Raw genomic sequence first — 15,989 nt, 5'->3', positions numbered from 1 at the left:
GCCTGTTGTTGTTGTTTTTTTTATTCAATAATGATACAATTTGTTTAGGAATGATTATTTTTGTCATATCACCTTAAGGTTGTTTATGGTGATTTATTACGGTGATTTATTCTGTTTTGTTTTCTGCTTGATATTTTTGATAAACGGCCAAATTCGGCGGTCCTTAAATGCAACCCGCAAAATCTAGCCAATCACATTAGCGGTGCGTTCAGGGCTGCGGCTACCTGCACGATTTCACAGATGTTGGATAGGTGTAACGCCTGCAGCTGACTCCCATCCGTGTGCTGTGTAGATCAGCGGGCTGCGTCTCTCCTGCAGGAGGCGGAGTGATGTTGTTGTCACCGCTGAAGCTGATTGAACGCCGATGGCCTCCGATTTTCACGCCTGAAAAGAAGTGATTTTTTTCGCATCATATCACTGTACGCCGATGCGAAGTTTATGGGCGATAAGGAAAAAAGAACAAGGTAATATTTGTTTTAAATGACGGCCTGTGGTGGCAACGGTATCTGGTCTACCGAACGGCTCTAACGGGTTTTAACCGGCGGAGCCATTGTTGTTTTGGACTGAACTTTAGCTGCAAGAAGCGACAGAGATGAACACAGCTGAGCGTTTCTAGGTGGAGGTAGACTAGTGGATAGGCCGCGACAACATATATCACCTTATTATAGATTACTACTGTTATATTTAATTATCATTTAAACCTTAATAGGTACAAATAGCTATTTAATTAACCGTTTAATAGCGGGCACACACTGCCCATGTATCTACGATGCTAAGCTAATGTTAGCTTTTGCTTAGCCGCTAAGCCTTGGCGGATCGCTTGTAACGTTACTGGGCGTGGAAAGGGTAGACAGGTGTTTCCGCCGCCTGCCCACCTTTTCTTCCACATGTGCCTTGTCGCGTCAGAGCTGAGGTTGACTAACACCCTCTGTGTGCTTTGCATGAGTCGTGAAGAAAACGTTTCTGCACTGATTGCAGGATCCTTATGAAGGCGGAGACGACGAGGCGTCCGGACTGTGAGATGTGTCCTCCAAGGACTCAGCTGTGCTTCTGCACCGAGTCTCTCCAGCGACCAACACATCCATGAAAAACCCCCAGCGGATCTAGATGGACGACCCCGACTGACCGGGACACTGGAGCTTTAGTTTCTTTGAGACATAACTGTTAACTTGGCAACCATGTCTGTCTCCGTGAGTACACTATTTGTCTCTTTGTTTGTGTAAATTTGCATGCTGCGATCACCACGCTGCACCGATAAGATTAAACTATAAATATCATTTGCTGGGCATTTTTTAACCTTTTGTACATTATCTCACCATATCTGTATATTTTATCAGGATTTGCCTCCATTACTGCTCTTGCTAAAGGGGGTCCCACATGGTTCAATGGAGCCTAGTTGTCCCCAGGGGGTTGGTTTAGAAAATGAAAGGGGGCCTGACTCTCTGGCTTTGGGTTGGCAATTAAATCCTAAACAGTGGAGGGACAGATGTGCCTCTCATCCCCTCCCCCTCCCTCTCATCTCGCTCATTACCATGAAGCTCTTGTTTCCATTTGATCATTGATCCTCCCTGGCTGTGCCCCTCTTTCTTGCTGCTTCATCATTATCGACACAGCTGTGAATTTTGAGTTTATCATATATTTTTTCTTATTTATTTGTGTTCCACCACCCATCCTCTTCCTGTCCTTCTGTCTGGCACACACACATTTTACGAGATCTTCCCTATTCACTCCTATTCACTCTCCATTCAATAGCCCCAAACAATCAACCTTTTTATACCCCTGACTTGGCATTGCCATGTCAATGTACTTGTTTGTTTGTGGTGTGCAGATGTGAGACACTAGCTTGTGTGAATTTAAGCTGTCAATTAAAACCTACTTTTAACGGCCATTTGGTGCGTGTTGTGTGAGTTCTTGCTTAAGATTTCTCCTCTTGTCCTCTTTCTCAGACGGTTTTGGCAAAGGCACTGTTTGACAACACGGCAGAAAGCCCAGAGGAGCTGGCTTTCCGGAAGGGGGACATCCTGATGGTTCTTGAACAGGAGCAGAGTGGCGGTCCGGGCTGGTGGCTCTGCTCCCTGCATGGCAGACAGGGCATTGCTCCTGCCAACCGCCTTCGACTCCTCCAGACCGCCCCGCCCCCCGCTGAGGACTCTGTCTACCTGTCGCCTGCCCCCCCATTGGCCCGGACTGCTGTCAGCGGTAGCGCAGAGGACATAGATGGAGTGTATCGCTCTCCGCCAAGCGCGGGTGAGGGTCGAGGACCCGCCTCGAGGCCCGGGGAGCTCCGCAGAGTCGAGGGTGGGCGCCCTCGCTCGCACTCCAGCTCTGGCACACGGCCCAGACCTGACTGGGATTTAGGGGTGGCGGGGCGACCCCGCTCCCCCTCTCTGAGAGGACGAGGCACAGACATGACAGGAACACTTTATCAGACTCCAGTGAGCCCCATGCCGTCAGCAGCTCAGCATGCCAGACAGCCGGGAGCCCTCATGGCCTCAGAGTCGGTGTACCTCGCCCCTACTGGACTTCCGCGGGCTGCGGACGCACCAGAGGACTCTACATATCTAGTTCCTAGAGAAACACTAACAACAGGACACTCTGACGACTGTTACTTGGTGCCCAAAGGCACACCACTCGCAGGTGAGGATGTTTACCAGTCCCCAACAGGAGGAGTTGTGGGAGCTGCTGTGTGCTCTAATGGAGGACCACCTGGGACCCCCCAGCTGAAGGGGAACCAGGACACACCTGGGATGTACCAAACACCCACTCCTGTGGGAGCCAGCCTTCACAGGACTTCAGCCACAGCTTTGGCCCATCAGCACCCATCTCCATTATCCCCTTCCCAAGCATCTCCCAGACCTCTGATCAAGGGAGTTTCAGCCAACCCCGCTGCTGCCAGGGGCAAACCCGGCCTGGGTTCTCACCGCGGGTCTCCTTTGCTGGTCAGAGCCGGGCAGGTCAGGGTTCCTGGGTCACCCAGTTTTGCCCGTAAACCTCCTCCACCGGCACCTCCAGTCAGGGGAGTCACCAGGAAAGATGCACCACCATCATCAGCTGATTCTGTCCCCAAACCCGCTGCTCAGGTCACTTCTGCAAGCCTGCAGCAAGAAGAGGACAAACAAAAGGGAATTCCTCCGAGCAAGGAGGAAAGGATGAATAACGGTGTGGAGAAAAGCAACAATATGCGGAACAAAAAAGGAGAAAATCAGGATTACTCAGAAGCTGCTGACGAGCAGGTATGTAATGAAAACTGTACTTCTGCCAAGTGAAGTGCTATGTTTGGAGGTCGTGGGTTTGAGTTTGTGTACAAGGGAGTTTGTGAGTGCGTTGGATTTTAATGTTCAAGTTTCATCAGTATGTTTGAAAGATCTATAAATTTCGGTTTACCAAGACCTGCAGTCCTCATTGGGTTCTATGCTTCTGTGGTCTCTGTAGGTGTATGACACCCCTCCCAGTGGCAGGTGGCAGCGTCCGGTCCCATCTTCCCTCGGTGATGATGATGGAATCTATGACACCCCTCGCAGTCTCCCACCACAAACTGACTCTGAGTCAGAGGTAAATAACACTTAGTGATCCTCACTGAGCCACAAATAGACCAGTCTCATTAGAGCCTCTTCTCTAAAAGGATATTTCCTTTCATATATATTTAATCTCTTCTTATAGTTCTGACTTAAATTCAGCAGTTTGAAATGTCTGCTGATATAGAATTAGTGATTTGGAGAAGAGGTGAAAAAATATGATAAAAATATTAGATATATACTAACATTAAATATGGTATGTTGGTAAATGTGCAATACAACAAATTGCTTGTTGAATTAAAAACAAGAAAGGAAAAGTGCGCAAGTGTCCTTTTCCTTTCATGTTTTTGATTCAACATTCTTTTATATTGTGCCAATTGAAAATGGAACTATGGCTGAAACTACTGATTTTTTTCATTTTATTTTTTTATTGATTAATCCGACCATTATTTTTAGGGGTGCACCGATCGATCGGAACCGATTTCCTTAATTTTGCGGGATCGGCGATCGGCTGATTCTTTTAAGTCAAACCGATCTTATCTACCTCCGCAGAGGTCTGAAAGTATTTATTTTAAGTTCAATATTTTATTAACTACCTCAGACATTGTGATTTCCTTTATTTGTAAGAGAAAAATACTGCTGTGTTATTGTTTTTCAATAAAATAAGATTCAAACATTGAAAAATCCAAAATCAGAATCGGCAGGTCAGGCTTTTTAAAAATTGATGATCGTCCAGAAACGGTGCACCACTAATTATTTTCTTTATTGACTGTTTTGTAAATAAAATGAAAAAAGCGACAAATGTGTGCTTTCCCAGAGCCCTAGTTGACGACTTCTTATTAAAACAATTACTTGATGATTAAAAAAGGTTTTGTAAAATTGTGTGTTTAACATCACAGTCAGTTGACATCTCAGTAACGACTAAAATAAACTATATTTCGAGCAGCCCTGTTTCAGAGCCAGCGTGCAGACGTTAAGCTTACATCAGTGACGTGCGTTAGTGGCTTTGCTCCCATGTCTATCAAGCCTATAATTATGCTCATTCTTTTATTTCCTGCCAGTCAAATGGAAAACCTTAAGATTGTTATAATCAACCAGGCAATAGCTGGGAACATTAGAAAAGCTGTGCGTTAAAGTCATGTCTGTACAAGTGAAGCGGTTCAACAACAAGATGACTATCAACTACCCTGTCCCCATTTCTTCCCACATTCCACCATCAGGGTGTCTCCCTGCCCCCCTTCAAGGCGAGGCCACACCTGTCTCTTTCTGCTGCGGGAGCCTGTCTATCCAGTCCAAATGCTGCTGCTATTTTCTCTCAGTCGCACCCATCTGTCAGGGCCATGCCAAGGCCATACCACCAGCACCCTGCCCCCAGTGGTCTCCCCTTTAAAGTTACTTAAATATGTCTGCCAGCTGTTGGATTAGTCTTTCCCCTTTGCCTGCAATTACTGTATGTGGACTTTTACATTTAACTGTATTTAAGGGGACAAATGTGTCTCTACCAAGCTGTTGTGTAATTACATTTTGAAGCCATGTGGATTTAAGTGTTTTTATTTTTATCTTAACTAGTTTAGTTTGGTCATCCATGCACAAATCTGGTTTAACCCTCTGAACTCCAAGCAGTCTCAGGGTGTTTTTGGTTCCTATCACATTTTGCTCACTGTGGCTTTGATTTCACTGCAATGTAAAAGTCCTGCATCTCTATGGAAACAGCACAATCATGTCTAGAAGTAAGGACAACTAAAACATTACTTTTGTGTAGTGTAACTCGGTTATAATGCTACAAATTAGGCATTTTGACAACCTATGCTTACAGGCTTTCTTGTCCTCTCCTCTCTGCTCTGTGTAAACAGTCTCCATTTCATTCCAAGTTTCACTGATTTGTTTATACACGTTTGTTGCTGTTAGCTGAGTCATTCATGGCTTCCCAGTTGTGCTGAGAAGGCATAATTCCATGTTTTTTTTTACAGGATATTTTTAAGGTCAGTCATACATGGTTAGTTCAAGGACCATCGGAAATTTGAAAAGCAGCAGATAATTTCCTCATGCATCATTGTTTCCTTAATGACACAGAAACCCCATATTGTGTTGCAGCACAATAATAACATTGTTTCCCTCCATCCACACATAAAGTGACCAACATTTAAAACCTTCCTCCTGTCTTCTCCACTCCTAGGTCTATGATGTCCCCACCATCAATCTAAACGTGTCCACATCAGATATCCAGCCTGACGAAGTAGATGACGATGTATACAGTGTTCCTACACTTCCCGGTGTGCCTCTGGGCCCAGGAGAGTCCATCAGCAGCCTGTCTGAGGATGCTGGGCAGCTCTACCGTGTCCCCGGGCCTGAGAAACGAGCCAGTCTAAACCGGAACTCTTCTGAGCCCGACTGTGGCATCTACGACATGCCTGCACTGACTGTGGAAGTCCTCCCTCACTCTCTGTCCTCCTCCTCCACCTCCACTCGCCGCCTCTCCGTTTCCAGTAACGGGTCAGGCGACATGCAGTGGCGAGCCACGCTCTGCAGCCTGGTCCACTCGGTGCTGAGCGCGGCCTCGGGCTCGCCCTCCGCGCTCTCATCTCGTGATCTGGCCACTTCGCTGGCTGAGATCCTGTCGACCTGGAAAGCCAGTCACTCAGATGATCCGCCGCCGCCTCTTCAGCAGGCCTGGGCTCGTCTGTCAGACCTCCTCCCGGCGCTGTCCGCCATCGGCAGCGCTCCTCCGTCTGAAGGGCTGCTGACCCTGGTGCAGCGCTCCCTGGAGGAGAGCGCTCTGCTGCTGCAGGCTCAGGGCCGACCACGTCTGCCTTCCCAGGACTCGCTGTCCCGCAGGCCACTGCCCGCGCTCCCGGTGCCTGATGGGAAGTCCTCAGGGGGCGGGATGGGCTCCCGTAAAGGAAGCTGGATCCAGGAGCGGCCCCTGCCCCCGACCCCTCAGCCTGCCTTCCCTTTGCCTCCCACTCTGTCCACTGTGACCCTGACAGTGGGGCCTGTGGACGGAGAAGATGACCCCAGCAACGAGTACGCAGGAATCGGCCTGACTCCCATCCCGGCCCCCGTTCCCACTGGAGACAGTGTCGGATACGTCAAGTTACAGGTTGGTTTCCTTCATGAAATGTATTAATTAATTGTTATACAACATCTGCACAAAAATCAGGGATCTGGAGGTCTTCCACTGGGTTTTGTTTACCTTAAGACCATTTGTATTAGTACATGGGTCTCAAACTCGCCAATTGTGGCCCTCGTGATGATATTTTGTGGCCCCCACCTTGATATGAAAGTTTAATTTGAGTTTTATATGAATGGAACTTTACCTTTTGTGTGTGGAAGGTCCCTTTAATGACTTTATTTGGTAATTTTGTGTCTTTTTTTTGGTAATTTTGTGTCTTTTTTTTGGTAATTTTGTGTCTTTTTTTGGTCATTTTGATACTGCCTCCAGCGGCCCCAGGTAATTTGAAGTAAAATATCGGTCGACTCTAATGTAAACATGTCACAGCTTTTGTCGGGACATTTAATTCTTCTGGCAATATGTATATGTAATATAATTTTCTTTTAATCAGAGGAGTGGCTTAATATAACTTTTAAATTACGTTTCATTAATTATAATAGTTAAAATATTTCACAAATAAAAAAGTTATTACGAACCATTTGCTCATAATTTAACAGACGAGGAGCTGTTGTTATTATGTTCATACTGCTACAGTGGGCTTTAAAAGGATTAGTCACCAGACCTTTTTATGTCATGTTTACACACAACTTCATCATTCAGCCCGTTAACACGTTTTATACCGACCTTCCTTCCTTCCTTTTTTGTTTTTGGTATTTTTTGTGCTTCAACACATCTTCTGTTCCTTTGCCGGCACATGTAGATTAATGGCTACAACACATCCAGACATGAACAGTAAATGTGTCTGTAAACACACCTAACTGTTCTCTCTGACACCAGGGTAAACCTGAGCCCCTTCCCAACGTCCTGGGAGAGAACGGACACACACAAACCATCACCGCAGAGCCCACGGTGAGCCTCTTCTTGTTGTTTTTTACTACACACAATCCTCAGCTCCTATAGTGCAAAGACTCGGGAAGTTGTTGTTGAACAAAAACACACGCAGCAAGTGGACACAGATAAGTCATTGATTCACTGTGTGTTCACAGCGCGCTCTGTTTACTAATGAGCAGGCTGACTCATTAATCCAGCTTGCAGCAGCTCTTCAGCCCGTGATGTGGTCTGAATACGTCTTGTTTACCCAACACCGCCTGACTTAATGTCAAATTAACCCCTGTTGATGTCTGTCTCATAAATCTGCACACCCATTAATTACGTCTGAAGTTTAAGAGAATATATACACAGTTTTAAAGCTTTTGTTTCTTTTTCTGGGAATCCAACATCAAGGCAAATACCTGAAACCGCTGACATCAGCAAAATCACAATCATGCATTGTGTTCTGTTATCTCTTAAGTCCGTTTTGTTTGCTGTTGCTTAAATCTGAGGTCATGTTTTCTTATCACGCAGTCTGCATTTTTTTCTACTCCTTGCTGGATTCCTTGGTTACGACATGAGCCACCAACAAGAGGTCACTTGTAGATCTTAACAGTCTTGCCTCACAGAATGACGACAATAAGGGACAGAAAAGAAGCACAGTCATTCTTTCAACAGTGTCACTTGCTGACGTGCTATAAACTCTATTTGTGTGTTGGCGTCTGACTTTCTCAGGCTTTTAAGTTTGGTGCTGTCAACTAGGAATGGGAATAATTAATCGATCGATTTAAGGTCATTAAGAATTTGGTCGATCACGTGTTATTATTAATTGATCTGTGTATTTTTTAGTTTTATCTCTGACTGTGCATCAGTATCACTGAACTGAAACACGGCCGAGCTACAGTTTGCAAACTGAAAGTTGCGATAACAATTATAAAACACACAGAAATACAAGAGTATTAAATGGAGCAAAACTAGCTTACTGGATCAAACCTTGCTAGCATGAATTACTGAGTTTAATTTTATCCAAAACTTATTTACAAAACACATTTAAATATGCAAGATTACTGTGAAAACTAACCTCATGCCTCTTTGGGGGCTAAAACATTGAACTCCTTGACGTTATATTTACAGTTTAATCTCAGTTTAGTTAGTTTTACGATCAACAGGAAGTCTCTTCTTGTCCTTTCAAGATAAAAGTGTCCGTTATCAAAATAGGCTTTTGCATAGTACTGTATATATATCTTTTGTTAAGATTGGTGCCGTTACTTTATCATTGTGCGTTCGGTCGTGTGTGTGCATGTGTGTATCTGCCTGTCTGAACCCATTGTCTTAATCATTTTCATGCACATTTATGACTGCACACTGAAGAACCTATCATGGTTGCGGTGATTCACAATTTCTGAAAACTGACTGTTTTTTTTGTTTGTTTTTTTGCTTTGATTGTTTACCATTAACCATTCGGTCTGTAAAATCTTGGATAACCAATGTTATGATTTTCATTGTTTGACCAAATCAGTCAGTTTACTCTCATCTAAGACAGAGAAAAGCATCCTCACATTTAATAGCTGAAAAGTAGCAAATATTTGGCATATTTGCTCAAGAAATGGCTTAAATTATTTTTTTAGTAGTTGACTATTAATTACCTCCATTGTTGCTGTTTTATCTGACATTTCTTATTAACTTTCCTTTCTTAAGATTTTCACTTGGGATGACGAATGTGTCAGATTGCTCCTAAAGATAATGATGCATGTATTGCCTCTGTAGCGTGACTTTCTGACATAAACACTAATATCATCTCTTCCTTCTTACAGTTGACCCCCTCCCCTCCACTCCCCGTGTCCCTCTCCCTGGAGGACTCGGAGCTGCTGTCCTTCTACTCGTCTCAGAGCCTCGCTCACCTCTCCTGCCTGGCGGACGCCATCGACGTGCTCTTCAGCAGCGTGCAGGGGAACCAGCCGCCGCGCATCTTTGTCGCCAGAGGGAAGAGTCTCATCGTGACGGCGCACAAGCTGGTGTTCATCGGGGACACGCTCTCACGCCTTCTCACCTCCGCCGACCTCCGGGCCAAGGTAACGGAGAGCCTGGGCTCATCTGTCAGACCTCCAAAACCCTACCAATATTTAGTTTTCATGACAGCATGAGGTACAGCCTGTATGTAGAGGAATTAATGCTCTTTCTGTCATTGACCCTGATCTGCTGCAAATGTTTCCCTTTTTTTGCAAATGTCAATTTTTTTCTGCTTTATTTATATATTTTTCACATTTGTTTTATTTAATTATTATTATTATTATTGTGTTTTGTGAGGTCATGTGTCAGGGAAAAAATATATATAATGCTTTTGTCTTAATTGACAAAATTAACCCATTCAGGCCTAAAACACCTGGAAAAAATGCCTGCAAAACCTCTGGGCGATTTTAAAATGAAACCTGAAGTTTTTCTGTAAATTCAACAGAAGTGTCAACTCTTCCTACTAAATAATAGATTTTTCAGCCTCTGTAGCAGATAGAAATGAAATTCAAAAAGTATTTGAGAGCTTATAGCTGTTATATCTGAGCTCCCTCCACTATAGTCGTCTTCCACCATGATTTCAGTTCTAGAAAAGCCCCATGATGCATTGTGACACTCCCACATGTATTCTCATTTTGTGTATTTTTGTGTCTTTTTTTTTAGTAATTTTGTGTCTATTTTGGTCATTATTTGTTTTTTTTAGTCATTTTGTGTCTTTTTTTTTTTTTAGTCATTTTGTGTCTTTTTGTGTCTTTTTTTGCTGATGATTTCAAAGTTCTGGAAAAGTCCCATGTTGCATTGCGACACTTCCACATGTATTCTGATGCATTTCAATGGCCAAGAGACCGAAAATAGGTGGAAAAAACTACAAGTACTACAAAACGACGTATCCGATTTCCCTGCTTTAATGGTAGAATAACGCAACATCGTCCCCGGTTTTAATGGTAGAAATGTGGTAATGCTTTCCCGCCTTAAATTATTTAAAGTTGTATAATTGTTTTTCTTTCTTTCCTCTTCTTCAGATCACAACCTCAGGAGGACGACTCTGTCAGGCCTTGAAGTCGGTCGTCGTAGCAACAAAGGGCGCTGCACAAAACTACCCGTCAGTGTCGGCCACCCAGGAGATGGTGGACCGCGTGGCCGAGCTCTCCCAGCAGGCAGCCGGCTTCTCCACTCTGCTGCAGCGCCTGGCAGAAATATCTTCATGATATTTCGTATCACTTGCGTAAAAAAAACAAAACTTTGTTTACACTACACATATATTTTCTCTCTTTGAAATGCCTTATTTGTTGTTAGACTCTTTCATTACCTTTGGTTTGAATGGGATGGGAGCGTTGGAGTGTTGAGCCTCGCTGCAGCTGTTTCGGAGGTTTCCACTCTTGGTTCTGTCCTCCAAGTGTGTGTTGGTTTGCCTTTGTTTATATACTGACCTCCGTGCTTTGATGCCAGGCACACTTGTCTTTTTGAGTGTTAACTTATTGAATATTTGAAGTCTCTCAGTGGCTTTGAGTGTCCGTGCGGACTGTTTATCTTGGGAGCTTTGCTTTATTATGTTTGCCATATTTTCTTCCCTAACATGATAGCCATTTTCCTTCCTTCCTTTATTTATTCAGCCATCCCCCCTGTTCCATAAATAGCACAGAAGGAGGCCTTGCATCCTGGTTCTGGCCTACTTTTTACTGTTAACCTGAAAGGCCTTTTGTGATTATCGTTCTGAAGCTGCTGAAGCGGCAAATCGAGTGGTTTTGGGCTGGAAGAAATGGAATAGGGTGAGGAGAAGGACGTTTCCCGACTTCCAATCTTAATCTGTGCAAGTATGTGTTGTGTTTGTGAAGTGCCCATTTCCACTAGAAAGCAAGGACTTACTGCAGTACGGCTTGTAATCCACTCAACGTGGACAACAAAAAACACGTCTCAGTCTTTGTTAAAGCAGGCGTACACACCTCGGGAGGAAAAACTAAAATCCTGTCTGACAGAGAAAGATAATATTTCAGAGTGAGTAATGATAGTTGTGTGACAAATTGCCTAATCCAGTTCTTTCCCACAGTCACATGGTCGCCTGGCAACGGATGAGGAACCTGTTGACCGAGCTCACCTGTCTCCACACGTCTCCTTATGATCTGCATGCTTACCTTTCTTTGACTATCTTTGTTTTTCATGATCATTTCCCATAACATGCGTGTCCCCCATCAACGGTGCTGCTTGGGTAGAAACTAAGGCTGGGTATGATGCATATTTCATTCATTAATAATGTAAAGCATAGCAGTGGAACACAGTTAAATGGAGTGAACATCAGTTTCATTATATATTAAAGGGATAGTTTGAATTTTGGAGTATGTGGGATTGTTTGAGCTATTTATCCACAGTCAGTGTATTACAGCAGTAAATGTCTGGTGGCACACACACAGTTTGGATAAAGCAGGAGGAAGTACCGGCGTGGAAGCTAAGTAATGTAGCGCTGTGGACCGGGGCAGAGGCAAAACATACTTTAGACGCCTAAAAAATCAATATCAGTTTAATGTATGCTAGTTATCCTAAGTACATGTTCACCTCTTTGTCTTTCCATCAGACAGCCCTACGTAATTTTTATGTCAGAGGAACTGAAGCCATTATCTTTGCTCTCTTGAAAGCCTCCAGACTCCACTTATAAAAATAGCTATTTAACCTCACAGATGTTGGTCTATTGCTGCTTTGATTGCTTAGTTCCTTTGTCATTGTGTGGCTTTGGTGAGTCCAAACTAACTTTTTTTTAAACACCAAAGTCACAAAATAATGCAAACAAACTAACTGATCTATGCAGCAGTAGACCAGCAACTCCTGTGTTCTGCAAGCTAAAGTTACTGTTTTGTCAATGGAGTCTGGTGGCTTTTAATAGAGCATAAACCGCTTCAGTTCTCTGTCAGCATGCAATTAAAATATTCTAAATATAGCGTACATTTAAGCCCTAAACACCCTTGATTTTTTTTAAAGGTGGCTGGAATATGTTTTGCTGCTGCCCCTGTTAAAGACGTCCATCCCTTAACTTCTGTATTAACCACCATCTGTTGTAGGTAATACTATGATTATGAATAAGTACCTCGTACAACCCAGTTAAAAAAATCTGAACTATCTCTTTAATCATTTTAAAATGATTCCACTAACTGTTGTGATATTCATCTAACCATGCAGCCCAGCTTTAGTAGAAACTGAAATAAAGCACAGCACATTTGTTTTATTTAAATGGGGGGATTTTGCATTTAAATCCAACAAAGCACATACATGTTTTCCATCTCAGACCTTTGTATTGCAGTCTGACCTCTACCATTATCATTTATACCAGTTATTAGATTTAATATGTTGTGTTGCACACAAACGGCTCAGAAACATGTTCAGTATGAAGCTGTGGTGAAACAAAGTAGACTGGAAGTTGAAGAATCATGATGCTTTTCATATTTATACTAAAAATCTTAACTCTACAAAGGTGCTCTACAAAGTTAGATTTTAATACCTGAAAGTGTTAGGATCTTTCCTCTTTCATCAGTCATATTGCTAAACCTTTATATTCAGGTGTTACTTTTCAGAACAAACCAGTATCAGGGCATTGCATAATCATTTCTGAGCTGTGGCTCATTTAAAATCAGTTTTTGAGGAACATTTTGGTTTTTTTTTACATCTTTGCTGCAGTGCCACCTTGTGGAGGTTTTTTGAAGTATACTTTAAGGAATATCTGCCTGGCAAACAGGCTCTAATACTGTATGTATGAAGAGAGCATGAACAGCAAGTAACCTTTAGCAGTATGTTTATTACTGTCAATTTTTTTTGTTCTTTGCTTTCCAGTTTGCATGGCTTTAATTTGCTCAAACTTTATATATGCACATCCTTCACCACGGGGTGATTTTACTGGGTAAGTTACGACAAATATGTTTTTTTTCCTTCTGAAAAATATGTTAAGTTACAGTTACAAAATATGGCTGTTTTTTCTTTTGTACAAGAAAGTTTTTTACACTATGTGAACTCCTATGAGTCTGTTATCTATCTGTGTTTGCTGAGGTATAGAAGTACAATAATACACCTCTTTACTTTTAACACTACATTGATGTGTGTCTTGTATTCCTGTTCAGAATGCACAAATACATCTTTTGCAATTAAACAAATGTGTTTTGTATTATTGGTTGCAGTGTAAGTATGTAAAAAAAAAAAAAAAAAGTTATTTAATGTATGTGCAGGTTGTGGCAAAAATAATTGATGGACTTGTCGAAGAAGAAAAAGAAAAGGAAAAAACACTTTAAATAAATCCTCTGGAGTCCATGAAAGCACCAGCGGGTTACTTCTTCATGATGTCGCGACGTAAAAACAAAGCAACGTTGAGCTGATGTCAACATCCCTCAAAAGTTGTGGCTTGTAACTCTGTGCTAGTTTTGTCTGATGATGATAGACAAAGTACAACCGGAAATAAGGTCAAGTATATTTAGTCTAAAAATATAGAACTAGCAGGTATCCTCATTTTACCTCTTTTATGTAATATTTTCAACCTGTGTTGACATTTGCAACACTTAAAATTCTTCATTGAGCATGTGTGTTTTGAAAGTTTAAAAAAAAAAAAAAAATTCTAAATCAGACTTTAGTTTCTTTTGGGGCTAAAATATTAATACAGTAAGTCAAAATGAATAAATAATTATCAGGTCATATAGATGAGGTTGTGCTGGAAAAAAAAATGATACCAAGACTGCATGGTAAACGGTTTTTAAGTGGGAAAATTATTTTAAATTTGTATTAAAAAAACTGAGAAAATAGCCCAAAACTCCAAAGGGTTAAATAAAGTCGCAGCTGGGGGCCTAAATTGACCTAATATCGATTTCCAACCGTCACTGGTCAGTTATGTGATTCGGACGAGCCGAGCCTTTCCGGAAAGTGCCGAGCCTTTCCGGAAAGTACCGAGCTGTGACGCTGAGCAGCAGCCGTAGCGACGCTTGTTGGGAGTTCAGACAAGCGGAGGGAGCAAAATGGCGGACGAAGATATTACGCTTGATGGAAAACCTCTACAATCGCTCCGAGTGGCGGATTTGAAAGCCGCTCTGGAGCAAAGAAACCTCCCGAAGAACGGACAGAAAAGCACCCTGTTGAAGCGACTAAAAGGGGTGAGTTTTGGCTCATGTTGAGGACGCCTGTCGAGTCTGTCTAAGTTCAGCAGGAGGAGAGACAGTAGGGGTTAATGTTAGAGGCCGTAACGGTGGAGCGGGAACACATAAACCGCCTGGTACACGTTATTACACATCAACAACAGTTTTTGTTGTCGGTTATTTGTAACGGACAGTACAACGAAACTGTCCGCCGACCGAGTTCAGACTTAAATCGTAACTAGTCTCAGTACACCGTGTTGCACACAGTTGAACTGTGCACCTGTCAAGTGGAGGCCTGAGCTGAGTGTAAACCAGCCGCACACAGTGTACTGTACAGCAGCGTGCCCGCGCTCCGGCTCTGAGCGTAGCGGGGTTACGGGGGCGCGCCTCGCCATGTAAACACAATTTTACCAGCTTCACCAACGGCTAATTTAATCAATTTTAACTCTGTTTTTTAATCCACATTGTTGGTGTTTTGCACAAGACAGCCAGCCCGTAAACAATCACAGGTTTTAGGGCCATCAGCTCGGATTTAAGAAACACTTGAGGTCATGAGTCGAAGTCCCCCCTCCCCCAGAAAAATGTTAGTAACATTAGACATCGAAAATATAAATTAATCTAAGTAAATATTTGGATTTTTACATGTGAGTTTTCTGTCTTATTGTCTTATATAAGTTATTTTTCATTTTATTACCCCTCGAATCAAGGCGTCAGTTGTATTATTATTTGGGGTAAACAATTACACCTTTTTTTATTTATCCAGAGACTTTTGTTTGTATTGACTATTTCAACACATAAAAAAAGTTTTATTCTTGGAGTTACATTATTACCAGACTAGCCATCACCTCAGTCTCATCAACGATTATCTCCGTTTGTGTTTTAGGTCTGAATAATGTTAATTTCTGCCACTTTTTTGGTGTTTAATGTTTAAAATTGTATTCACCAAAATCGAGGCACTTTTTGGCACTTTAGTTTCTAGACACTTTGTATTGATTATTCCACAAACAACAAATTCACAGATGGAGTATCATGTACCTTGGGATGGTAAATTAAATTATAGTAAAAAGTTAACAGTCTTTTCCTGGGTAAATATATTTGGTGCAGTCACAATGGACTGCTGCTACTAACTACAACCTCTAAAGTTTCTGTTGGTGATTTGCATTAATTCAAAACAGGATCAGGATACAACTGAACCGAACCTTTAACGTATGTGTGCCACCATAGGGTACATAATGTTTGTAAATCTTAGTCTTAACTTCCTGATGCTCTGATTCTTACGAGTAATCATGACCAAATATTTCAATTTGATCATTTTTATACAGTGTATCCCATTACTAATAAAACTGGCCATCACATTGATTTTGTGAGCATATTTGATGTTAA

General features: G+C 42.5%; 2 protein-coding genes across 4 annotated transcripts in view; both read left to right on the top strand.

Annotated features, from left to right (window-relative positions):
• The first annotated feature begins 263 nt into the window (after nucleotides 1–263).
• On the top strand, nucleotides 264–13,979 carry efs (embryonal Fyn-associated substrate). Of its 2 annotated transcripts, XM_059355227.1 has the most exons (8): nucleotides 264–464; nucleotides 979–1,190; nucleotides 1,947–3,233; nucleotides 3,433–3,552; nucleotides 5,692–6,615; nucleotides 7,465–7,536; nucleotides 9,312–9,569; nucleotides 10,530–13,979. In XM_059355227.1, the coding sequence occupies exons 2-8, from the start codon at nucleotides 1,179–1,181 to the stop codon at nucleotides 10,713–10,715; spliced, it is 2,859 nt and encodes a 952-aa protein (XP_059211210.1). In that variant the 5' UTR covers nucleotides 264–464; nucleotides 979–1,178; the 3' UTR covers nucleotides 10,716–13,979. The 2 variants fall into 2 exon arrangements, with proteins under 2 accessions (XP_059211210.1, XP_059211211.1); XM_059355228.1 differs by lacking the exon at nucleotides 264–464 and having other exon boundaries at nucleotides 883–1,190.
• A 461-nt stretch (nucleotides 13,980–14,440) lies between these two features.
• Nucleotides 14,441–15,989, top strand: part of acin1b (apoptotic chromatin condensation inducer 1b) — a 32,865-nt gene continuing 31,316 nt past the window's right edge. For both annotated transcript variants that reach the window (XM_059355225.1, XM_059355224.1), the window contains exon 1: nucleotides 14,441–14,624. In XM_059355225.1, coding sequence (XP_059211208.1) covers nucleotides 14,490–14,624 — 135 coding nt within the window. In that variant the 5' untranslated portion in view covers nucleotides 14,441–14,489. The remainder of the gene's footprint in view (nucleotides 14,625–15,989) is intronic.

The sequence above is a fragment of the Centropristis striata genome, chromosome 17 (genome assembly GCF_030273125.1).
Source record: "Centropristis striata isolate RG_2023a ecotype Rhode Island chromosome 17, C.striata_1.0, whole genome shotgun sequence".
NCBI classification, from domain to species: Eukaryota; Metazoa; Chordata; class Actinopteri; order Perciformes; family Serranidae; genus Centropristis; species Centropristis striata.
The sequence above is the reverse complement of the archived record's forward strand: the minus strand, read 5'-3'. Positions and strand labels throughout refer to the sequence as shown.